This window comes from Falco naumanni, chromosome 11, assembly GCF_017639655.2.
Source record: "Falco naumanni isolate bFalNau1 chromosome 11, bFalNau1.pat, whole genome shotgun sequence".
Classification (NCBI taxonomy): domain Eukaryota; kingdom Metazoa; phylum Chordata; class Aves; order Falconiformes; family Falconidae; genus Falco; species Falco naumanni.
Window position 1 is genome coordinate 4,431,838 of NC_054064.1, and position 26,109 is coordinate 4,457,946.

General features: G+C 40.5%; 2 protein-coding genes across 3 annotated transcripts in view; both read left to right on the top strand.

Moving 5' to 3' along the window:
- The window catches only part of NIBAN1 (niban apoptosis regulator 1), a 70,096-nt gene extending 55,589 nt beyond the window's left edge, over positions 1–14,507 (top strand). Inside the window, exons 7-14 of the mRNA XM_040610048.1 lie at positions 1,670–1,774; positions 1,869–2,031; positions 2,989–3,176; positions 3,433–3,594; positions 6,423–6,533; positions 7,121–7,228; positions 9,027–9,138; positions 10,097–14,507. Coding sequence (XP_040465982.1) covers positions 1,670–1,774; positions 1,869–2,031; positions 2,989–3,176; positions 3,433–3,594; positions 6,423–6,533; positions 7,121–7,228; positions 9,027–9,138; positions 10,097–11,823 — 2,676 coding nt within the window. The 3' untranslated portion in view covers positions 11,824–14,507. The remainder of the gene's footprint in view (positions 1–1,669; positions 1,775–1,868; positions 2,032–2,988; positions 3,177–3,432; positions 3,595–6,422; positions 6,534–7,120; positions 7,229–9,026; positions 9,139–10,096) is intronic.
- Positions 14,508–14,947: 440 nt separating this feature from the next.
- Positions 14,948–26,109, top strand: part of EDEM3 (ER degradation enhancing alpha-mannosidase like protein 3) — a 32,519-nt gene continuing 21,357 nt past the window's right edge. Inside the window, exons 1-4 of one of the 2 annotated variants that reach the window (XM_040610476.1) lie at positions 14,948–15,250; positions 17,859–17,904; positions 22,212–22,312; positions 24,815–24,854. In XM_040610476.1, the coding sequence (XP_040466410.1) occupies positions 15,087–15,250; positions 17,859–17,904; positions 22,212–22,312; positions 24,815–24,854 (351 nt within the window). In that variant the 5' untranslated portion in view covers positions 14,948–15,086. The remainder of the gene's footprint in view (positions 15,251–17,858; positions 17,905–22,211; positions 22,313–24,814; positions 24,855–26,109) is intronic. The other variant, XM_040610477.1, reaches the window with a different exon arrangement.

Consider the following 26,109-nt stretch of genomic DNA (forward strand, 5'->3'; position numbering starts at 1 on the left):
TTCAAGATCTGTGTTGTACTGGGGAACTCCAAACTGAACAGCACTCCAGATGTGGTCTGACAAGTACTGACCAGAGGGGCACGTTTTGCTCCCTCAGCCTGATGTTGCTCTTTGCTGTGAGGGCAGCCCTGCAGACCAATGTTGCATTTCTTGTCCACCAGGATGCCCAAGTTCCTTTCTGCAAAACTACTTTCCAGCTAGTTGTCACCAGCCTATACTGGTGCACAAGATTGTTCTATCCCAGATGCTGGACTATGCATTTGCTTTTGCTGAACTTCATGAGGTTTTTGTCCACTCATTTCTTCAGCTATCTAGGTCCCTCTGAATAACAGCCTTGCTTGCCAGCGTATTGACCACTCCCCCAAATTGGTATCATCTGTATTCCCAGTCTGATATCTTTTCTTTTGAATTGGAACCATCTGCAAGTCTGAACTGCCAGTTAGATGCTGGGATCAGAGAGGGTGATGCATCTCTTCCACAACCACTGAATCCTGTTTCTAACTGAAAATGTTCTTGAGGGAGAAAAGTACTCGGTGTCAATTTAGAGAAGTACAGCAATAATCGAACAACAATATACTTACAGAAACAATCAAAAAATGGGGTGATGATACCTTTTCCTCAGTTTTCCAACATCCCATCAGGAATGCTTGATGTGTAAAAGGCCTTTTGACACTCTTCTTCCCTTGTCTTTCTGCTGTGGTGCACCTTTGTCACAGAATGTCTTGGTTATATATATAACATGTCTTTTGTTCAAGAGTCTGGAGGTGTTGGGAGGAGGCTTTAACATATACGAATTCTACAGTGTGAAAGTTTTACTGGTTTTAGACCAGTATAGTCATCTTTTAGTGACAAAAGAAATTGCTTGGAAAGTTTTTCCCTAACTCCCAACAGCTATTTATTTTATCACTTTTGCCTCAGGATTAGGCTGGAGCTAATGAATCTTTTGGATCACGTTTCACATTTTTGAAAAAAAAAAAAAAAAAAAAAAAAAGATCAGATAGGGTAGAATTACTTGATTCACATGTTACCCACATTTCTGGGTTCCCTTTTTGTTCTAGATCATGTTTTTCCTGGGATCTCCTTCTTTTCTTGTTTGAATTGTGAAGTTGGTGCTCACCCAGAAAAGTGCTAGAGATTCATGTTGGTACAGTCATATCTTTCTTTTCTTGGCCAAATATATTCGTATCAGAAGCATCCTTTGTCTGATGAATTTTTAGAACAATTTCTTTTCAATGGTACCTTCTCTGGGAGGGTGTGCATGTCCCACAGCAAGGTCAGTTTGGGGAAGCATCAGTCAGCAAACCAACTTTTCAAATGTTTTTGATCCAGTTACTCAGTTGATATCGATCATTTTAGCTCTATTGATTTGCACATGGCAATTTCATAATAGCATGCAGTAAATTTAAACAGGCTTTGTAGTTCAACATCTTTGTTCATTGATGTCAGTTGCCTCAAAGTCTTTCAGTGAAAAATGCTTCAGATTAAATGCATGGAGTTTCCCTCAGGCATACCTAGTATTTTAAATCCAGCCCTCCTGGTAACCTGGAGTAGCTCAGCCACTGTACATTTGAGGTTGCCTGTGTTTGCACGTCACTTTGTGATGCAAGTGCTCGGTTTTCAGATGAAGAACAGTGTGTGAAAATGCCATTTTAATCTTCTGACCATATAGATCCTGAGCAACCTTGTGATGGAGGAACTTCTGCCTAACCTTCAGACAATGATCCTGCCTAAAATGAAGGGCAAGCGGAATGATAGGAAGCGGGCCTGGTTTAGTGTAAGTACTGATATTTGCAGGGTAGTTATTTGTCATAGCAATTGTCTGTGTATGCTGATTCTGATCTATGCTTCTTATTTTGATTTGGGTTTAGATCGTAGAAGAAACTTATGGCTTAGTCCAGCAGCAGGTGGCAGAAGGATTAAGTACCTTGAAAGAAGAATGCAGAGATTTTGCAAAATCTCTTGAAGGAACCATTCGTTCAGACATGGATCAGATTCTGAACTCCAAGAACTTCTTAGCTGGAAAAATCAAAGGTTAGTGGAGGAACAGCTGTGTTTTGGAGCAATTTTTTAATGTTTCATTTTTGTGTTGCTTAAATTGCCAGATGTCATTGTTTTGAAATCCTCGTGTGTTTTGAAAAATCCAGTTGGAGACACTGGTTTTCAGGAAACAAATGTTTTGAGCCTCAGCTGCCTTTGATGGGAACTGATACCTGTGGCCAGTGTGATACCTGTGAAAATACCAGGTCTTCTAGAGCTGACAGGTTTTGAGTATCCTGATTAGAGTTTCTCATTCTGCTTTCGTTTTCACTTAGACAGCCTTATGTAATGAAGAGACAGGTCACATGAGCATAATTAAAAGTGTAGTGGTTTTGACCTGATGTCTAGGAATATTCCACAAAACCAGGTTCTGGTTATGTGAAAATTCATAGGCTACCAAAGATTATTTAAACCAAAGGGTCTCTTAGGTGGTTTTAAACTTAGTATAATTTTTCTATTACTATAAAAATGAGTGTAAAAAGCAGGTGAAACATTAGCTGATGTTGCTTACGCTAGCAAATAAAGAAATAGCTGATAATTTAGGAGCTATTTTGATAAAACTCAGGGTGTTCTGTTGATACTCTTACTTACCAGACTAGGAAGTTTTCAGTGAACTGTAGAGTACCAAGTTCAGATGCCTCCTTATAGAGTGATCGTGGCCATGCTCTGTGCAAACCTCCCAGTGTGTATAAATACTTAGAGTTGCCTTTTCCTCTGCTCCCACAGGGCCCCCAAGCCACTAGCCTTTGGTGAGGTGGGGCATGGGAAAGATGTTTCATTGTCATTCATAAAACTAAAAACTCGCCTTTCATCACCCTCATCATCTTTATGGAGGTGTGACTCCAGGGAAAAATACAATAATTTAATTTGTTGTAAAGTGAATCAGATTACTTTTTTTCACTATATCTCTTAGTAGCCTAAATGCTGCTGTTGTATTGTCTTACACTCCAGCCGCTGTTTCTGAGCCTGCCCAGAAGTGCTGCACAGAAAACATCCAGCCATTTCTCACGTCAATATTAGAGGAGCTCATGGGTCCAGTGAGTTCTGGATTCACTGAAGTCCGCTCACTTTTTGATAAAGAAGTTAATGAAATCATCCAGGACTTCCAGAAGACAAACGATATCATGAAGCTAAAGGAGGTAAGACAAAAATATATTTGGAACCTTTTATATTAGCACAAGAACCTTCGAGCTAGAACTTGGCTGACAGCACCATTTGCTTTCCCAGGTGGTAGGGGTTTAGCATTTGGTTGTGTCATTTTGAAAGTCTTCTGGTATTTGTGCAACTAGAGTGTTGATACCAGAATTTGTTTTAGGGCCACTGTTACATTCTCTATTAAAAAGTCGCCTCAGGTTGCTTTCTCTCAAAACCTGTTCTTCCTCCACTGGAATGCAGAATGTGGATCAGCTTATGAACCTGCCATTCAACTCTGTGAAAATGGAGCCCTGCTACCTGAAAGTGAACCTCCTCCAGGAGCTCCTTCAGGACCTCAAGAGTCGCTTCAAGGTCTATCATATTGATTTTGTGATTCAGAGGACACAGAACTTCATGCAAGAGGTACTGTAAGATCCGGTTTTTCCTCCTGGGAGAACAGGTTAGGTTTGTCCTTCTAATGTGCTTCAAAGAAATCTTGATAAAAAGTTGAGCAAATGCGCCAGAATATCTCTCAAATCAAAGTACAGGTAACAAAACCTAAGAAAATCAGAGTTAGAAGATGTTTGACATTTATATTTGTGAGGTTGCATATGTGAGTCTCAGCAAGGAACAAAAATTTTGGATGTATCCTTTCTTCCCCTGCACTTTCATGTTCTGAATTCTCAGCGTCTCAGCACCCAAGAAAGTTGTGGTTGTAACCAATGCGGTGGCTAAAATTTACCACCAAAAGGTTGATTTTTCAGGAAGGGTCTTAAATACATTTTACCAAAGTGGAATGTCTCCTCCTTAGTAGTGTGTTTTCTCATTAATATGAAGTAAGGCAATTAATGTTAGAAACTGGCAATTACTTGGACACAGGTGACGTCTCAGGATGTAGCTGCATGTAGGTGCTTTAAGCTACTTCAGTCCTCATGCGAATGGTTGAAGCGATGACATAATTTCAGATTTAAAATGAACTCTTACCTCTTCCTTTAGTGTATGTTGGTATAGGCTATAATTTTGCTTTGCTTTTATTTCTTTTGGATGCCTGGTCAGAAATCTATTAGGAACTGGCCAGTAGACTTACTTCGATTGCCAGATCACAAGGCAGATTTGGCCTTGTATCTCTATGTTGAACCCTGTGATTTTAATCCATAGTTGAGAAACTAAATAATCTAGTCAGTAATCTTGTGAAATGGAGCTGGTCCAGTTCTACAGAGTGGGAGTTATGAATATGGAAAGCAAGTCTCTAGCACAGTGCTGGAACAGGGTTTTGCTAAAAGCAGCTCTTCTAAGTACAGCTGTGATCAGCAGCCAAAGAATTATTCAGAAATAAAATTCTGATTTCATGTCTGGGTCTTTCAGGGGGGACCGTTCCAGAATGCTGCCAGATAAAATGTCTTTCAGTAAGTGAAGACCATGAGGCAAGACAAAGAAGCAGACAGAAAATAGATCCCATGCAAACCAAGTGGTGTTTTTTTCTGAACAGCACAAGTCAAAATTGACAATCAATAAGTTAAATTAAAGCACAAGTTGTTCTAAAAATGCTGGTATTGCTTCTCTCTCTTTAAAAGGCTGGTATTTTTCTCATAAAAATAGTATGTAGTTTCACTTTGTGTCCATGGACGTTTATTTTATTAACGAGTAAGGTGAGACATGGCTATGCTCATGTAGTCTTAAAAGCATTTGGCTTAACTCTTAACTGGGCAGAGGCTGGAGGAGGATTCCTTGGCTTGGGAGCTTGGCATCCTCTAGTGGCCAATTTTAGGAAATTTGGGAGCAGAATGCTCAACTGGCATTAATAAAGCAGCTGCAGTGACTTCACCAGAACTACACCAATTTATGATTTGCTTCCAATAAAAATTGAAATAAAAAGTGAGTAGTTCATCTTTAATTAGCCTCACTTAACTCTACACTGATCCTGTCTTTTTCTTGCATCCAAGGTCTTGCTGTGCATGAGTATTTACTGTACAGCTTTCTGATGCATCCACAAATTGAGTAAACCTCCATCTTCTCCATTGCCACTTGTAAACACAGTCTGTATAGTCCAACGCTACATTATCTGCAAAGCCAGTTACAAAAATCAGCCTTCAACATTTGTCACTGCGTATTTTAATTCATGAAAATATTGCTAGCCAAGGAGGAATTGAAAGCATGTCTTATCCATAAGTATGTACATACTCATTTACAAACTACAAGAAGTCCTCTACAGTATATGGCTGTCTATGTATATTGACTAGGATGGTCCCATGGGATACAGAGGAAGACCCAGCCATGTGGACAGCCTCTCTGGGCTTGTTTCTGTACTCCTCCAATAAGAATATATTAAAATTTGAATGGAAACACTTAGCTAAAAAAGGCAAAACCTCATTAAGTAGACATAATTACCGCTTGCAGTACTGTTTTTCTGAAATATCTTTTCAGGGTAGGGGATTTTATATTTTTAATGACTCTCTGGATAACCTGAAAATATGGCAAATGCCAGCCTAACATAATTCTGTGAGAAATAATTGCGCTCTGTGCAATTTTTGTGAATAATTGTATTATAAGGACAGCTACTGATTAATTACTTTTTAAAATAATTTATCTGTAGTATTAATGATTAAGGCCATAAAAATCTGGTAAGAGTCAATGGGATTCTTATTATGCATAATCAGTTTTATGTATGGCCTTTATATGTAGACAATCAATTTTACTTCTTGTCCTTGTCACTGTAAGTTTAGATGGTGACATGAGATTATATATATGCTACTGTGCTGTGATAGCATAATAATGATACCAAGGCTTAATTTGCTTTATTTATTGCGACATTTCTGTGCATGTTAGCCTTCAGAGAACTGAAACAGCTGAAAAATTTTGGACGTTTTAATTAATCTACTCTGAGCAAGTTTGCTGCTGGAACTGTTTGTTTAGTTACATTAGCAGACTTCCTAGTATAAACCTGCCTATAAACTCAAGAGAGATGCTGAGGCAGTTTCATTTTCTTATTCTCTTGCATTAGATAATCTTCTTTTGGGTTTCCCATTCCAAAACTGAGTGTTGCAATCTAAACTAAACAAGGCTTTCCTTCCCCTTTCACAATCATTTAAAGTACTGGAAATATTTATTGATCTTAGGCCCATTATATTTTCTCCAATTCACCTTCTCAAAAATACAATCTAAGTTAATAGTTATATTTACAGTGCTTCTTTACATAGGTAGGATTTTTATGTTATTGGTCTTTAACAGATTTTTTTATTTATTATTTTTAGCTGATGGAAAATGCAGTTTATACTTTTGAGCAGTTGTTCTCTCTAAGTCCCCAGGCAGACTCAGTGAAAGTTGCAACAACTATTGAAAAAGTCAAGCTGAGAGTACTGAAGGTAAGCGTAATTCAGCAGCACTTGCACAGGAGGACCTTGGGTTCTGCCTTGTTGGAAATGGAGAATTTATTTTATGTGAATTTAGCTTAGTATTTGAAAGAAGAGGTTGGGTGGCACTTAGCAAAGCTCCTCATTTTGGGGGTAAAACCTAATTCTGGGGAGACCCTTGTAAAAGTATTTACATGTGCAGCCCCTTTAATTGCAATTAAACAAGCTGGTTATGATGCTGTCAATCTGGGTAAATATTTTTTTATTAGCTTTATAATTAGCCTGCCCCTAGAATTCAGAAGAGGCAGTGCTGAAGTACCTGGAAAGAGCATTCAGGGGCTGATTCTAGGCTAGGTATTAAAAAAATTAAGATAAAGAGATTCCAGAAAACTAAATTTCAAAGTATTTTTGTAAAAACTGGAATAACCTGCATGGGAATTCAAACCCCTGATTGTGTTTGCATGAGTGCACCCATGATGTGGTATCCTTTGGGATTTATCTGTCACCAGTCACAGAGTAACAAGAACCAGTTCCTCCTATGAGTGATTAATAACCCCAAACATGTTTGGGCTTGTTTCTCCTTTTGCCTGTTTTGACAGCAATATGATTATGACAGCAGCACCATCCGGAAGAAGATATTTCAAGAAGCACTGGTACAGATTACTTTGCCCACAATGCAAAAGACACTGGCTTCAACATGCAAACCAGTAGGTTTCTGTGATTAAAAAGATACAGTAATAAAAGGCAGGGAAGGATTAACACCTTGACAGTAAATCCTCAACTCTGTAAAGCTGTTTTCTTTTGAGAGTTGTGCAGATTGGCTGCCTGATTAGCAAAATGATGCTTCAATTTGCCAGTTCATGGATTGGGTAGATGTGGAACATAAGGAAGATTTTGGGAAACAGGGAAGCTGTATATGCAGCTTTCTTTCTCTTTGCCCATCCCTGTTTCATTTCTTCCATATAGATCTGATGTCACCTCAAACCAGACTCCTCTTGACAGTTACAATTGTAGGTTATGAGCCTACCCTTATGTTCAGCAGCCGGGCTGCAGGCTGAAATTCAGTCCGTGGGAGAGGGTGCTTTGCTCTTCAGCAGCACCCCAAGGTGCAGCTGTGACCATACACCGCCTCTGCTGATGATCTTCAAAGCCTAATGCCTGCTTGGGCAGCAGGAGCAGCAAGCAGACAGGCCGTGCACTTCCTTTCCGTGATTTTAAATGGAAGTAATTGCATCAGCACTGCTGCCCTTAATTAAATAGGTAGGTTAGTTCTCAGCAAAGGTGGCTACCAGTGTTTCATGGAGATGTTATCAGTGTGGCTACATCAAGGGCCAGTTGGAATGCTGTTCACATTGGCTTAAATTAAATAGTCTGTACCCTTCCTGAAGCCTATGCATATTCTTTTGCATTTTCACTGTCCCTGCTGAAAGAGGACTGCCCTAAGCCATCCTGGCTTCTGTGCCCTTTTGTTTCGCTTGATGTTCATCACTTCCCAAAGGCTGTAGGCTCCCACCCAGGGTGCACTGCTCTTGCTGATGCTCTCCAGCTTGTTTCAGTTTCAAAAACAAGTTTAAAGCCAAGTGTTTTGCCAAGTGATGCTTGAGAGTATTTGAGTATGGATTATTAAAATTTACGATTTTTAAAAATATCTTTAAAATCACTCTTTTCTGTATGCCACTCTACTTTCTTTACTATCCCAAAATAATAGTCTCTCATAGAGTGTCAGCAGTGCCTTCAACACATGGTGTCTAAGCACAAGGGCAACCATTTTATCACCTTGAATATATGTAGAGAGGGTGGAGCTCCACATCATATCTGCGTCATACGGGGCAGAGGAAGCAGTGGTGGTGCAAACTTCCCCCGAGCCCATTCTATTTAATTTCCCACAAGCCTTCTGCGTTTGTACCTCTACAGAAATGAGCAGTCAGCTCTAGAAGCAAATGCGTGACACAACTGACATGTCCAGTCAAGTCTTGATCTTTTACTTGAAAGCCTCCAGATATTTTTATGTAGGTGCCTCTTCTAGAAGTGGGCAGAGTTCATTTACTTTTTATAGACCACCAAGCAGCTGCTTAGTGATAATGACTCAATTATCGTCTAGACAGCCTATTGCGTATAAATCAGTAAGGTAAAAATGTTACACACCTATTAGAAAACAAACCCAAACCCTGTATCTTCCATGCTCACTATGGATTTGCCTCCTTGGACAAACATTGAGGCATTTCCTCACCAGCTACTTATTTCAGAATGTTTACTATAGTGCAGATGGCAATGATCTATAGTGCTTTTAAATGTAATTGTAGTGTGAGAATACTGTTTGATGAGTGCATAATAAATTGAGAATCTACATAGCTCATTTAGTCGTAGTTCGGAGACTTTACCTCAAGAGCCAGCAAGGAGCATTGCAAGACCTGCTAGATGGCATCTCCAAGGTACTCTGTTGAAGCAGGACTCCCAGAATCTCTCATTTTTATGCATCTGTTCCTTTCTTCTCTATCTGCACAGGAGCTGCAGAAATATGAGCAGTTCATTTTTGCTGATTACACTAGTGTGATCCAAGTAGAGAATGTGTATGAAGAGATTTTATATCAGACACTGCTTGAAGAAACCCTGAAAGGTGAGAACATTCATGAGGTGACAGTAGTAATGTTTCAGCTGTCAACTGTGAGCTCCTGCTTCAGAGCTTCCCAGCATTCTAACCTGGCTGTTTCAGATCCAGGCCCCACTCTCCCAAAGTCTGGTAGTTACAATGCTACAGTGTTTTCATTTAGCTCACTAAAGATGTGTGACAAGCCCTAAAATCTGAATTATGGGGCAACTTTACTAAATCTGGGAAACTCAAAGTGATAGGTTGGCACAAGCCTATTCTAACAAAACATAATTACGCCAACTTCCTTTTATCTTCATTCCCTGAGCCAAGGAGTGAGATTATGCTCTTGCTTGCAAAGACTTTGTGATATCTAATGGCAGTGCAAATGAATTTCCCCAAATTAAATTAACTGCTGGATGCAGTTTCCAGTACATCACTGATGCCAGAGCAGTACTCCATGCAGATCTCTCTGCTTTTGTGTCAGAAAACTAAACTACTCTTGGTGGCGTATATAGATAAATAAAATACTTGCATCTTTCTGGATCTGTCTGTCTATCTATACCCTAGATAACAGACAAGGATATGTATTGTACAGTAAGTTTTAACAGACCCTCTTTGGTGCTCCTGTTCAAAAACACCAGTATAATAATTAATATGAGTACACTTTTATTTATATATTCAGTGTAAATCCTTCTGCACTGAAACATTACCTTCATGCATTGTGGGTCCTGTGTTAGTTTTCTATTACAGCAATGCTTAGGTCAACATTGAAGTTCCATTATTCAAAACAGAGAAAATCCCCGCTCCCCAGTAAAGAAATGTAAACTAAAAGCAAGTTGAAAATGAAAATCACTGTTATCTGTAATATCAAAATGTATAACATAGAAACTCGCGTAAACACTTCTTTAATGTACCTCTGTCAAGGTACATTAAAGATCAAAGATTTAATTTTTGATTAACAGTTTGATCTCTCTGTTTTATTTAGTGATAAAAGAAGCTGCCATTATGAAGAAGCACAACCTCTTTGAAGATAACTTGAATTTGCCCTGTGAAAGTGTGTCCAGCTTAACAGACCTAAAGACCCCTTCAGGGTCAGCACAAACAACTCCTGCGAAAAAGCCTTCCGCTGCCCGAGCTGAGATGTCAGACACTGAAGCTCAAAGTGATGAAACGCTTATTGTGACAGGGAAAATTCCTTGGGAGAAGGATGCTGATTATAGAAAGTCATCAGACAAAGAGGCAGTCACTTCTGTTAATACAGCTGGGGATCAGGCAAGCAAAAGTGAAGAAGTGATCAATACAGACATTGGCAAAAAAGAGGAGTCCCTTTCAGCTACCCTTACAAAACAAGAAGTTGCAGAGGAAAAAAGTTCTTTGGAGAACAAAGACTCGGTGAAAGCAGAATGTGTAGTGAACACTGAGAAAGAGCTTAAGACACAAGAAGAAGCTGTGGAGGAAAAAGTAGCTTGTGGGACTGAAACTGCAGTGAAAGATTTTGGAGCCAGCCTTAAAAAAGAACTTAAGGTACATGAAGAGGCAGTGGAGGAAAAGGTAACTTCTGAGAGTCAAACAGCAATGGATGCTGCGTTTGTTGGTGGCATTGAAAAAGAAAGCAAAGCACAGGAAGAACTTTCTGAGATAAAGCTGACTTCCCCACATGATAATGTAGCAGAAGCAGAGATTTTAGGGAATGCTGAAAAGAAAATCAAGGTAGAAAAAGAAATTTCAGAAAAATTATCTCAGAGAGAAAATGTGGTAGGAACAAGGTTTGAAGAGGATAGTAACAAAGAAAGCAGTGACCAAGGAGCAAGTACTGAAACAAGGGTTATTGCCCAGGATGAAAACACAGGGAAAGAAGGGTTTGGGGATAATCCTCAAAAAGAAAGCAGGTTAGAAGAAAAGAGTTGTAAATCCCCTGATGATGTGAATGAGATAAAGAGTTTGCTGATGGTAACAGTTGAGATACCAGCAGATACTCCAGCTGAGAACATAAAGGAGATTTGTGAAGATGAGATATTAAAGCTGCAGCAGCACAATAAAGAGAACGAGTTGAGCAAAATGGCTGCAGCAGAAATTCAAGTGAGCCAGACAATGGTGAATAAAGATACAGCAGAATGCACAGAGTTCAAGGAGGACCAATCATCTTCATCTAGTTTGGGGACAGATGGTATGAATTTAGTGAATGTGTCCAAGGGGGCCTGCAATATGGCACAAGCAGAATGGCTGGTGGAAAGCTCAGATACACCTCAAGAGGTAAAGGCAGAGGTGGAGATGAAGCAAAGCATTTGGTACACAGGTGTGAGAAGCTGTGGAAGTGATAGATTGCAGTCAGAGGAACACACTGAAAATGTGTCCAAAGGCAAAAGATTAGATGGGGAAGAGGGAGGCACAGGAAATAACCATGCTGTCCCAGTGGAGGTAGGGACTGAGGGCTTTTTTCATAATCCTGCTGAAAATGCAGACACAATGCAAGTGCCTGTTTTGGATACAGAAAACCCAACAGGACTGCTAGATGTGCCGGTTTCTTTGGTGCCAGAGCAGGGCAAGGTTAGTGCCAAAGAGGTGACAGGAGATACAGAGGCTAGTGGGGGTGAAGGGCGGCCAGAAGATGAATCATCTTCACACAGAGAAACAAAAAGCACCGAAGTAAAAGATGTTTTCACAGAGGAAAACAGAGAAGACAGTTATGCACAGCAAAACTCTGAAGAGTAAGAAGCATTTTTCAGCCCAGCCCTGCAGGATTTATTTACTCCAGTAATCCTTGTTTAATTGTGAATACTTACTTGGGTCGGGGCTAGAGGAACTGGGCTTTATGGTATTACCAGCTCTTGCAGATTTAGCATGGAACCCTTCCTGAGAGATGGGTAATAACGTTTCTTTTTGGTTAAAGCTGTCACTGTTTAAAACCGGGTTACTGTTGGGGAATCTCATATTTCACTGAAAATTTGCTACTTTTTATGGCTATAGAAAAAATCTGAAAATGTGACCACTGAATGCTTCAAAAGCAACTCACCCCCAACTGTAAAGGTATTTTAACAACTTAACTGTTCTTAGTGTTTTAGCAGGGGAGTAGCTCATGATTTTTACATGCATGGATTTGACAAGTACTGCTATGATTCTTAGGTGGTTGGTACATACATTTCTAGTCAAGGATGCTTTTAGTATTTGCATGCAGTATACGGGAAATACGTACACCTTTTAGTAGTTAAACAGACCAAATAGTTAATTTAGTAGGTTGCTCAAAAGCCACACTCTATGCAAACTCTGCAAACTGATCACTTAATTATTTTGAAGTTTTGACAGATATTAAAGACAAGCAAGTGTTCTGATTTTTTTTTCTCTTATTGCTATATTTAAAATGGGGAAAATATGGGAGCAGGTTTCTCAGTCCCACTCTGCACTTCTGGGTTATTTAGCCTTCCAGAGCACTTTACGGCTATTTTATTTTGTTTTATTTTATGGAAGGGAAAGATGAGAATGTTTACAATAATTGTAACCAATAGGCAGCATCTTTCTGGTTTACTTCCCACCATAAAATATATTCACTTTCATCTATCTAATGCAGAATATTAAGAGTTCTGCCATTCCCATTCTTACTGAGTTACCCAGTTCTGTAGGCCTTTTTAGGTGCAGAAATTATGTAATAAATTGCAATAATTGTGAAATATCATAATCATTGCTAATAATGTCTAATACAGATGTTAACTGAAGCAGAAAGCAGCCAAAGGTTATTCACATGTGCTTGGGTTTTGGAGGGCAGAATCACATCGCAAAAGCAGTTAGTAAAATAAGACCTGCTGCTTTCATAGCTGGCATATTATCATCCACATCAAACCTTGATCTATGCGTGAAGTTGCTTATATGCATTATTTGCATGCACAGTTTAAAGACTGCACAGGAAAGTTTGGAAATTAAAACCAGTATTTTAATAAAATGGCCTTTAGAGTTCAAAACCTCCCTTTAGAGGTCAATTTAAAACACCTTAAAAATTTGGCCTTCAGACTGTTTCTGAATAAATATAATACAGTACAGAACAGCAAAGATTAATGACAAATACAGTTTGGACTGCAGGATTTACATGCATAAAGACATGGGAAGAAATAACAAAGTCCCAAGACTTTGTTGGCATTTAACTTCAAGAAATTGTGCCAAATCTATTATTGAATGTTACTGAAGTATGCTATAATACTAACAGAGAATTGACACTAGAGGAGCAAGCAAATATTGCTGCATAAGTAAGGAACGTTGTTGAGCAACTGAACCAACTGCAAAGTCACTATTGTAAAATTAATGGAACTCCTATTTATTCCAGAAGCCATGCTGTGGTATAGATACGTATCACAGGTCACAGATGTTTTCCTTGCAAAAGTACTTTGACTTATTTCCTTCTTATATTTCATGGAAAAATACTAATTTGTAAACACACAAACCACTGTCAGCCAGTTTTTTTTAAAAAAATCCTTAGTTATTTCACTGTCAGCTGCTTTGTTTTTGCAAATCATAAGCTATTTCTGATAGGTACCAAACATTAAGTGTCTTCAAATTATAACACGTACTTTACAGTTAAGCAGCACCAGTCTCTTTTAGCCATGCTAAAATCGGGGAATATGGCATTTTAATACATTTTTTTATACAAAAGAGGATTACCAAGACAGTGAGTCTGTGAAAAACACTGCTGTCTCCTACAAAAGCCATTTACAGCTGATATGAATTAGATACATATGTACAGAAAATACTTCATAATGGTTCCCATCATAGTAATTTTTTTGTTATTTCTATCATAGGCTTAGATCTGGGTAATACTTTCCTATAATATTGAAGAATTGAGTTGTTGAATACAGATACTCAACATACTTGTTTTTCACAAGGAGAATGGGAAAGAACAAGGAAGATCTAGCATATACATCTCTCTGTTCTGCAACTTAAATAGAAGTTCCTCATGGCTAGGGGACTGATTTTTTGCCTTTGTGGATGTTTTCTGTACATTCAGATGTCTGCAAATGGATAGAGTAATATTTTTTAAGTCTTTAACCAGACTTGGGTAGAGGTGACAGCAATTTAGAGGTCAGCAATCTGCAACATTATGTTGGACCACTGATTAAAAATTATAATAATCCACCCGTTCAGTAAGTTTTGTCGCTTTCATGGGATTTCCAACACATACCTGGAATGAATTATTTTGCTTGTAAACTAGGAACAATAATAAATCACCTTTCAGCGCCTGGAGGGCTGAGGGTTCAAGCACCACAGTGCCTTGAGGGAAGCGGGCTGGGGGGGCATTACCACGGTTTTATTTCATGGGGTTGCTAGTTTTAAAGGACAGGATATGAAACACATTGTACCTTGCTTATAACTTTGTAAAAACGCTTGTCATGAAAATAAAGGCTCTTCCCTTCCATCGTTGGGAGGCTGGTTTTGTGCATGTCTGATAATTTAATTTGGGGGGGTGTACTTCAAAAAAAAAGGAGGGGCACTTCAAGCAGCTGCCGGAGGGCGAGCAAAGGAGACGCTTGCCTTGCACTCTCCCCAGCCGAGGAGTGTGTTTTGGGCTTGGTGTCGCTGCGGGACGCCCGGCTGGCAGCCTTCCTCAGGGAGCGCGAACTACGGCCCGCTCCCGGTGCATGCCGGGAGCTGTAGTCTGGCGCCACCGCGCCCGCGCGCCGCTCCCCCGCCCCTCCTTTTGTCCACGTCGCCCTCTCGGTCGGCGCGCCGCTGCCGTCACGTGGCCCGCGCGCCCTCCCGCCTCTCGGCGCTCCTGCGCCGTTCCTATTGGCCCGGCGGGGCGGCGCGTGCGGGGGGACCCGGAAGCGGCGTAGCGAGGCGGTTTCCTTGGCTACGCCACAGGAAAGCGGAGGGCCGGTCCCTTCCGCCTGCGCGTCGGCGGTGGGAGCCGCGGCCGCCGCGCCGCGAGGGGCGGGCAGCGGGCGAGATGGGCCGGAGCCGGGCCTAGCGGCAGCGGGCAGGCGGCCGCGGCCATGAGCGGAGCTGTGGGCTGCCAGGGGGGCGGCGGCGGCGACCGGGGGCCGCGCTGGAGGAGGCCGTGGAAGCTCCTGGCCCTTGGCCTGCTCTCCGCCTCCTCCGTGCTGGCGGCCGCCCCGGGGGCCGGGGCCATGAGCAAGGAGGAGAAGCGCCGGTTGGGGTGAGCGCCGCCGCCGTGCCGGGCTGGGCTGGGCTGGGCCGGGCCGGGCCGGGAGCTGAAGGGGGGGGAACGGCGGTGGCGCCGGGTCGCCCTCGGGGCCGCCGGAGCCCTGTGAGGCCGAGGCGGAGGCCGGCGGGGCCCGGGCCGAGCCCACCGCCCGCGGCGGCTTCGCGGTGCGCCCGTGTCCCCTCGCCGCTCATCGGGCCCTGGCCGTGCTGGGGCGGCGGGATCCGCGCTCCCCCCGGGGGTCGGGGTGGACAGGACGGGGGCGGCTGTGCCCCTCGCCCGGCGAGCTCCGGGAACGTCTTTCCTGGCTCCCCCTTTCCCCTCCGAGCCAACCGAGATGTGTGGCATCGCCCCCCCCCCCCCCCCCCCCCCCCCCCCCCAGTGCTCTGGGGGGTGTGTGCCAGAGCCGGGCTGCTCTTTCAGGTCAGGTCGCCGCAGTTCGTGGAGCAGGCAGCCCCCTGTCGCCTCTGCTGCCTGTGGGGTCAAACCCCTCTGCCATATGCTTGGCAGCTCCAGTCTTGAAGATTGCAGCCAGTGGTTGTGTGGAATGATGAGTAGAAGTGATCAAAGGTAAATCTAAATCCACAGCCAGTTGCTCTAATTATGGCTTTGCCTCTGGAGCATGTGAGTGTTTGGGAGTCATAAAACAGGTAAAGGTTTACATGTGGTATTGCCTAGTTCCCATATATAAAGTAAACTACTTTTGTCCTCAATGCATGTACATGTAAGAAGCCGATTCTCTTTTCATATAGTTTTTAGCTGAAGGAGAAAGATTACAGTATAATTGGCAATGTATTGTGCTGCATGAAGTAGGAATTTTTTTTAGCAAGTATGTAATCAAGCATATCATGAAAGGAGGCTGTAGCAAGGTGGAGGTGTGTTTCTTTTACTCAGGTAAAAAGTGATAGGATGAGAGGAAACGGCCTCAAGTTTTGCCAGGGGATGTTAAATTGGGTGTTAGGAGAAAATTCTTCACCCAAAGGGTTGTCAAATGTTGGAACAGGCTGCCCAGGGAAGTAATGGAGTCACTGTCCCTGGAGGTATTTGAAAGACTTGTAGATGTGGCACTTAGGGACGTGGGTTAGTGGTGGACTTGGCAGTGCTAGGTTAACAGTTGGACATGATGATCTTAAAGGTCTTTTCCAACCTAAACAGTTCTATGATTCTGTAGAGATCCTCTTACTGGGACAGTTTCATCATCATCCTCTTCCCATCTACTGGTCAATTGCACAGCAATGATGCAAAAAATCTGCTGGAGAAACACTGGATACTCTCATGGTTATTAATCATTAGATAGAAGTTGATACTTAACTCTGATTATGTTTACGGTTATTGGGGGTTTCCATCGTGGGTTCTCAGGGTACTTTGTGTTTTATGTGTTTTCTTCATGTGACTACATAAGGAGTTTGTTTCATTCATCAATTGGTTTTAAAATTTTTGCATTCATAACTTGCACTGGCTGCATCGTCTGATGCTGCAGGCATACAGAAGTGATGTCTTGCCACGGTTTGTATTTGGGGGCACCAGGCTGGGTCGTTTCTGAATAATGGCAGGTAATCTGTGTATTTCTTTAATGACAAGATCATGTCAGAAAAATGCCCTGCAAATGTAAGTTACATGTAGAGAAATAAAAGTTTTAAGAAGCTTTCTGTATGTCGTATCACTGAACAGCATTGTATGCTTAGTTCATCTGGATATGGCACGTGTGTGTCAAACCCTGGTGTTTTGTCTGCTGCACAGATCCCAGAACTGCAGACTGGATGTAGCCTGTCAAGGACCTGAAAAAAACATCATACTCTGCTTTTTTGATGACTTAATGCATTTGATGAGTTAAAACTACTTCTTAAATTTCCAAGTCGTTGAACTAAATCAGATATTTACAATATAATTGTGGTGTTCTTGTCTGTTTTATGTTCAGTCTTATCAGCAGAGATTTTGAATTATGTTGATGGGAGCTTAGAAATTAACATGCTCTTTTGCCTTGCGGGGCTCTTCAGTAAAACAGTTAGGCACGACTAGAAGTAGTGCTTTCTCTTGAAAAACCAGTGCTTTTTTTATATAGTGGTATTTCTCACCTTGACTGCTTTTCAAACATGTGAAATAAATGTATCCATAAGGGTTTTACTTTAGTATTTGCTTGCCAAGACTTCTAATGCAAGGAGGAAGTGTACCTTGTAACTTATGGCCGTTTTCTGAATCACAGACAGGAGTTTATGCTGTGTCAATGGTTTTAGGGTTGGTGATTACAAGCAGGATATAATTCTGTTTGCTGGTTTTTGCTGAGCATGGAATGTGTCCCATCTCAGCTTTAATGTGTTGGTGATGTCTACAGCTATTTAAGGGGAAGCACAGCAGACTGCGAGAGATCTCAAAATACTTAATTTTGTGTTAAGTGAAGAAGTAGTTTTTCCTTTCTGCAGTGAACGAAAGTAGCTGCATTAGGAAAAATTATTATGCCTGTATTTCATTTACTTGAGTACATTAGTAAAGGACCCATTATTGATATTCAGATATCAAAGCATAATATATCTTGCTGTTCTAGGGTGGTGTGTTAAAGGCCATTGTAAGGCTGACCCTAATGCTTTTTCCTTTTCTTTTTTAGAAACCAAGTGCTTGAAATGTTTGATCATGCATATAGTAATTATATGGTAAGTAAAATACTTGTTTAATTTTTTTAGGAGTTGTTGCTGACCTGAGAGAGAAAGCAGCCTACAGTGCATGACACTCCAGAGTAATGGCAGGGAGGCAGGGATGAAAACAAAGCTGAAATAAATAAGAACACCTGTATAGCCTTTAAAAAGAAATGAACAAATATTACTTCCAGGAAGAGCAGGGGCGGGGGTTGTGATTGCTTTCAGAATGGTACCTAGGAATTGCTAGCAGTAACCTGTTAATCTGTGCCTGAGCTTTCTCAAACCAGTTTACCTCACATCAAGCTGTGAACAGTTTTCATCTTCGGTAAAGTATTTAGTTTGAAATTTCAGACTCCTAAAAATACTAGGAAAAGGAAGCTCAAGAAGAGCTGTCTGTAGACAGCAGATTCTGGAGAATACAAATTGATCTTACTTATTTTGAAGGTAAATGTGCAGTATTTCTTCTGGGGTAATACATGTTAGATGCAGTTTGGTAGCTCTTTTATGAAGAAACACTTTGTAGAACCGAGTAGAATAAAAAGGGCATCTGGTGTCATATCTATGCATTATAGCCTCTTCTGAGTATGTGACTGTCATATGACAGTGAGCCACGCTCGCTATGGTTTCTTCTAGTTTGACTGGTGATTTTCCGTGCAGGTGTCTTCATGTTCTGGATGTGTGAGCCATTCTGCACTCTTAATCAACATACATTAGCTTAGTTTGATATGTTTAAGAACAAAGAGTTAGTGGACTGACTTTCCTCAAGTAATAATTACTTTCACATATGCTACAATTAATAGACTTCTGAGGAGAAACTGTAAATGTGAGTAAGATAAATATAAAAGATGCGTTCTTACTGAGTTTGTGTAACGATGTTTTTGTTCATTCTTTGTGGCTGTTGCAGAACCCCTTTTTTTTGAAGTTGCACCAGTTCCTGCAGGACAAACCGCTGTCTCTTGACAGTACCTTGCCACATGTCCCAGTTTCTATATATGGTTTAACGCTTTAATATGTAATACAAGCTTAAAAGCTTGTGAGTTACAAGTTTATACAGTACATGAGACTTCTAGAACTCTCGAATGGATAGAAAGACAAGCAAGGGTATTTTCAAAGTGGGTCTAGTTTTTCTTTTTAACATTAGCTCTTGCTTTTGGCACCTGAGCAGTAACTAGTTAGTTGGGGTCTGGTTCCATAAAAAACACTTGGCTTGGGTTTACCATGGCAGTCTGAAGTAAAAACTGTTACGTATTTGGCAAAATTGGATGTCATGTTATATGCCAGTAGAAAGGATCTGTGCTCCTACTATGCATTGTGTGATAAATTAGAAACTGGTAGGTGCCTTGCTACACCTGACGCAAGAAAGTTATAGATGAAAAAGAATTACTTCAGCTATCCTGGAAACTTCGAAGCCAAAAGGATATTCATTTGCCACGTATGCTGGAGCACTAAACAAACAGGGAAATATGACTTGTTTGTGTAAGGTTGAAAAAAGATTGGGCTATCAGACTTGATTCTGACAGCAAGAGAATTAAGTGGTTTTGCAGCTGCTTATGAAACAGCCACCTGAAAAGTTTTGATTTTCTGTTTCTATTTAGAAGACTGAAAATTCATGTTTGCATGCAAGAGGGAAACTCCCTGGTCTCTTTTTTTTCAGTTGTTATCAGGAGCATTGAGTAAAAAGCTGCTGGTTTTTTTCAGTCCTTTAACAATATTCTAATAATTGGCATTTTTTTCTTCTTGACTGTCAGAAAGAATATGTGAAAATGTCAGTCACTTGAGGCCAGTAGGTATTTCTTGTTTTACAGCACTGGTAGCAATGTGTCTTTTTTTTGTTACTCAAGTACTGTGCTGCCCTGAATTTACAGTCCTGAAATTAGGCAATATGATCATCTGTTCGGTCAGAATGTGTAGAAATTCCAGCGTATCTGTTGAGCTTCTTATGTGTAATATTTTCCAGAAGTATGTTTACTGTAACGTTTGTGCCGTATTTTATATTTAATGGGTCTTGCTACCTTCCTTTGAGGTTACTTGAAAGGGGAGAAGTTACAAGTTGGGAAATGACTTGACCCAGTAGCCTTTCCTGCTCTAGACAGAGAATAAGTGGACTGTTTTTTTTCAAAATGTTTCTAGTTCCTTATGATTTTTGAAGTCTAGAAGTTTTTTTTCCAGAATTTTTATCACCTTTTTTCTCCATAGTTTAAGCCAGAGATCTTAGTTTTGACATTGCTTTTGTTGTGCACTTCTTTAATCTCTGTTTTTCTGAATACTTGCACAGATATTTGGAAACATCTGAGCCTTATTAAAATGATCTAGATTCTGGCTTTTGTAGTTGAACTTGAGGAAAATATTCATGCAAAGACTTAAAAAACTTGGGAGGGTGGTAGACAGGGAAACAAACCATCCGTTTCAAAAGAAGTTGCTGTAAGAGCTGTTTATTTATAGAAGAATGTTCCTTCCTTTCCTCTCTATTTCATGTTTGAATATAGATTATTTTTCGTACCATATATTTGGAAAGACTTTGAATGTGTTTACTTGCAGTTCAGTGCAGTAGTTGAACTTCTTTTTTATTCTGCCATGTGTTAGTTCTTCACTAAAAGTAAAATCGGAGAGCACCATACAGCAGCCGGTTTTCTGATGAATCGAAAGAGAGAAGCTCATCCCAAATCACTTATATTGGGCTTCTAATGGAGAGGCAATTTCATCTGTGCTTGTTAAAATGAGATATATTTAAGATTCATTTTTCTTAGTGGCAGTGGCCACTCTGAAAGTTTTTCAGTAAACTCCTATTGCACAATGATGAATTTCAGATCTGTGTCTGTTTCATTTGCTAGCCTGTTTTGTTGGGAGATCGAACCTACAAAACATACATTGGCTTGAACAGGCGTTTTGCTCTGTCTGCTTGACATAGGCGGTGGTGCCACTCCTGTTGTTTCTGACTGACTAATGAGAAAAAAAGTTAAAGCTTGCTTTGCAGAGTGCTTTTTCTAGAAATGTGGAAAAGAATAGTTGATTTAAAAAAAGAATCTAGCAATGTCTCTCTAAAAAAGGTTGTATTTGTAAAAGGCTCAGTCTTGGTAAGCTTTTTTTTTGTGAGTGAATGTTATCTTTTGTTATGCCTTGTGTAGTGATTTACCAATTTACTACTACCTTACCTTCTAAGTGAGCTCTCTTATCTGACACTGATTGTGACCCTAAGTCACTTACTCATTTGGAAGTGTTTCCAGAGTGACTTTAAAGTCTAACTCCCACTAATTTCTCCATGAAGTACCGGACATTGATAATGCCTGTATTAAACTCATCTTTAACATGGTAACTTCTGTCTAAGGAACATTATGGGAAGTGTCACATGCATCTTGTTGGAGAAAGCACACGATTAAGTATTCAAGTTAATCGGTGGGGGTTTTTTTGAAGCTTTTTGAAGGGTTTTTTTTGGATGTGCTGTTAGTTGTTCCAGACTTCTTTGGGAGGTTAGAAAGAGGTCCTGTTGCTCTGCTCACACTTTAATCATTTCCAGCCACCCAGCTGGAAAGCAGCTCAGCAGAAAAGGACCCGGGGGTCCTAGTGGACGTGCAGTTGATCATGAGCCAGCAATGTGCCCCTGCAGCAAAGGCAGCTAATGGTGTCCTGGGCTGCATTAGGCAAAACGTTGCCAGCAGGTCGAGGGAGGGGATCCTTCCTCTCTCTTCAGCACTGGGGGGGGCACACCTGGAGTGCTGTGCTCAGTTCTGGCCTCTTCGATACAAGAGAGATGTAGACATACTGGACAGAGTCCAGTGAGGAAAGGCCATAAAGGTGATGGAGAGACTGGAGGATCTTTCCTATGGGGAAAGGCTGAGGGAGTTGGGGCTGTTCAGCCTGCAGCAGAGAAGACTCTAAGGGAATCTTACGAATGTAGATCGATACCTGAAGGAAGGCTGTAAAGGAGATGGAGCCAGGCTTTTCTCAGTGGTGCCCAGTGGCAGGACCAGAGGCACTGAGCACAAACTGAAACATGCGAGGTTCCCTCTGAACATCAGGAAACACTTTACTGTGAAGGTGACCGAGTACTGGCACAGGTTGCCCCGAGATGTTGTGGAGTCTCCTTCCTTGGAGATAGTCAAAGGTTGTCAGGACACAGTACTGGGCAACTGGTCTGGGTGGCCCAGCTTGAGTAAAGGGATCGGACAAGATGACCTCCGGAGGTCCCTCCCACCTCAAAATTCTGTGATTGTCATGCAGTTTTTCTGAAGTACAGCGTAATTGGGCTTCCTTTTAATGGGCTCTGAAGAGCTGCTGAAATGGCTGTAGCAGTTGTAACGTTCCCTTGGTTTGTTTCCCTACAGGAGCATGCGTATCCAGCTGATGAACTCATGCCTTTAACTTGCCGTGGACGAGTACGGGGTCAGGAACCAAGTCGAGGGGATGTGGATGATGCCTTGGGAAAGTTAGTGTTTGAAATGGTTACTGTCTCACATAAACATCTAGGAATCTAAGTACAATTTGCAGTCCATAAAACATGTTTGTTCAGTTGACGTGTCGATAAACTTGCACTTGTAAGAAATGCTTGCTTTCAGTATTTCCTCCCATGCTGTTAACTGATGTGAAAGTGTATCTTAATCAGAAAAAGAGACTTGACCAGCGAATGAGATCCAAAGATAATTTTTTTAATCATTCTTCAAGTATTTTCCATAGGAAAGCCTTCCAAATATGAACTGATGTTTATGGTATTAGTAAATTTGACTGCTCAATAGAGGTTGTAAGGGTTAATTATCAGCTGCACGGAGCAGTAAACTGTTACCCATTATGCTGGCCTTAACTGATATTTGAAATACTACTTTTCTTTTTTTTAGAAAGCTCTCTGAAAACATGGTTAATCAAATGATTATCGTGTGTGTGGTAGCCTGAGGCCTTAGCCAGAATATAAAACATTATTTCAGACATGGAAATTCTTCATATTTTTTTCCTTTAAGATAGCTTATAATACAAAGTACTGGTTCTTTGGCCATCAGAATGTAGATTTAAGTACTTTTTCTCCAATGTAAATTGAAAAAAATGAAATTAACTTACTCTAAATGTTTGTAATTGATTCCTTTGTTGTCTGTGTACATGCAGTTTATAGAGCAAATAATAGATAGCTGATGCTGTTTTTATTGGTATCATTGCTTAGTGTCCTGAAGCAGAATAGTCTTAATCAGAAGTGAAGTCCTAGTCTTAAATACTACTTCTAATTCACTCTATGATATTGAGCATATGATTTTGGTTATTTTTTGCTATGTACATAAGTTTCTTAGCCTAGAGAGTCCTATATAGGCCTGCTGCCTTGGTGGTATTGAGACATCCAGGTGATGAGAAAGAACTGTTGAGAAAATGCATTTTTAATCCTGGTCATGCATTCTTTTAAATGATCTCTTTTTACTTATTAATGTATTATTGTTTGAGTAAAAATACCTTCTAGTCCCTTAGATGCATTGAATAGTGTATTTATTATTTTTTCTGTGTACGTGCTTTTTTCTGTTCCTAAAAATTAGCTCTGTTATTATTTATTAGATTTCTTATATAATCCTTTTTTCTTGCCAGCTGGCTCAGTCATGTTCTCTACAAGCTTTTGCAATCACAAATGACAGGGTGAGACAGCTAGGTCAATTCTGTTTCCCTGGAGGGCTGGGGAGTATAGCTGCACACCAGCCTTCTCAGCTGTGCAATGCGTGATCTCCCCCCCTTTTGTGTGGAAAAAGTTATGTATTTATTATGCAGTTGCGCACAGCCACAACGCTCCCAGAATGCCTTTATATCTTTACAAATTAAAGAAAATAGTAATATATGGCCACTTCATTAGAAATTGAATTCTGCTCCATGCATAGTCACGTGTTGCCTACAGGCTCTCAAACACTGGGCACTTGCTTAAATTCTGGACACTTGTTTTTCAATAGGCAGTTGTAACTGTTTCCAAACTTCAATTTTACTACCCTCGTATTCCGTAAATTCTATTCGATGCATGTTTTGTGTTTCTTAACATAAGAACAATTTTATTCAGGTTATGCTGAATGTCCATTCAGCTTGGCTAGCACTATAACAGGCCTAGAGAAGAATATATGAACAGAACAAGCCTTATGGTGATACTCGTGTTTCAAACAGCGTGGACCTGTTCTCTTTTTGTGGAATAAGTAGTTCTTTATTTTAAGCCTGCCACTTGCTAGTGCTGGATGGCACCAGGTGAAATGTACTGTGAGGAACAGTGAATCTTCATGTAATTATCTTCATATAATGACACTTGAGCTTTTACAGGCTGAAAAGCCCTGGTGTGTTCTCTTGTTCCTAGTACAGAAGCTGTTACATACCTTCAGCCCCTCCTTACTGCCCTTTTCCTGTTCTATTATATCCTGCATTTAAGTTGCATAACAAAACAACAGCATTTTATTTAGTCTTTCACCACTAATTTTGATCGAGTTTGATTGCAACAAATTGCAGCTTTTTCTGAAGCAGTTAATTGGAACAGTTTGTGGTAGAAGACATTTAGCTTGGAGGGATTTTTGATCTTCCTTAATGTTTTTATTATTACACTTAATAAGTCAACATTCTTCCATTTTTTGAAAAAGAAAGAAAAAAAGAGCGTTGAGAAAAGACTTTGAACCAGTCTGCTGGGTTTTTTAGGGTATTTGATTGGCGACTAGAAATAAAAATTGAATTTGCTTACAAGTTGGAAAGCTTTGCAGTAAGTATATCTTTATAATCATAGCTTGTTTCAGTCAGCTCCTGTTTTGGTCACTAACAAAGGGAAGAAGCTTGCTAGGGTGTTTTGATGTTAAACATATTGTGTGCAACTGATTTTTTAGCAGCTAATGGTCTGTGAGAATTTAGTTTCTTCCATGGTATTGGTTACTATTAAAAATGGTTTAATTTCTACACGTACAGGTCTATAGTAAGTCTCTTAAATTTTGTTTCATAGATTTTCACTGACCTTGATTGATACCTTGGACACTCTTGTGGTAAGTTTAATCTATTAGCAAAGTTTGATAAAATAAAAAGATTGTGTTCTGATGCTCAGACTTATTTTTAGATTTCTATTTTGTTAAATTATACATTAAAAATACTATTTTTTCTTCACCTTTGATCTCTGGCTATTTGTTTGAAGTGGCTATTGCTTGTAAGAACTTCCAAGCGCTCCAATGGTGGTGGTTGGAGTTTGCTGCAAAAAGAAAACTAGAACAGTTCCTTCACATTTCACTGGTGCTTTCTCATCTTGCTTTTCCTGGGCTCTTAACTTCACAGAAAAGTATGTGAGTTTGCTTCCCATTACAGTCTAAAGCAACATGCTGACTTATGGGTGAACACCTCTTAATAGCTACTGAATTATTTATGGTTTTAAATTGTGTGTACACGTTTCATGGATGAATTTGTGTTCACTTAAATACACGTTAAACAAATGCAACCCTGGATGTGTTTGCCAGGAAATGTTGCCAAACTTCTTATGTTCCATCTCTTATTTTAAAGATTCCAATCATTAATGAACTATTTTTCATTAGATTTCAGCCCCTTTGACATAGTTTGTTATCATAAGATAGAGTTTGGAAATCAGGAGGTTTTGGCCATTTGCATCTATCTACAAGTAAATCTAAAAAGTTTTGAAAATCCTTACTGGATTTTGGGGTGTGAATCATATAATGCTCTTTCCTGACAGCCATTCCCTTTTTATGATGTGCTAGGAGATGACCCTTGGCTCCTTTGAAACTGGGACCGTAAAAGCTGAAAATGTGGAGTCTGGATCTTCCAGTCTCTGCCGGACACTCAGATGGATTATTGTGGTTTATTTTTTTCTTCTCTTAGAGCAGGATTAACACTTGGGGAATTTAAAGGCATTTGCAATAATAAATTGGATGTCACAAAAATTCTTAAAAGATTGATTGAACTGAGAGAAAGCCAGTGTGAAAGAAAATCTGGAGGAAATGCCTGAGCTGTTCTTCAGGCACAAGGAGGAAACTGTTGGGAGGAGGATGACTGCTAGGATGATTCACCGAGCTTCGGACATGGGTCCTTAGTCCATGGGTAGGAGGCTTCTGTGAACTTGGAGGCATTGGAGCAGGCCAGTCTTTGCCTACTTTTTCCAGCACAGCCCACAGTCCTGTTGCTACAGTCATGGCATGAGAGTAGGGAAAGGAACAAGCAAATAAATCCCTGGGTAATACTTCGGGTACGTTCTCAGGGACTTTCTTCTGCGTACAACTTCTTTTCTCTTTCACGTAT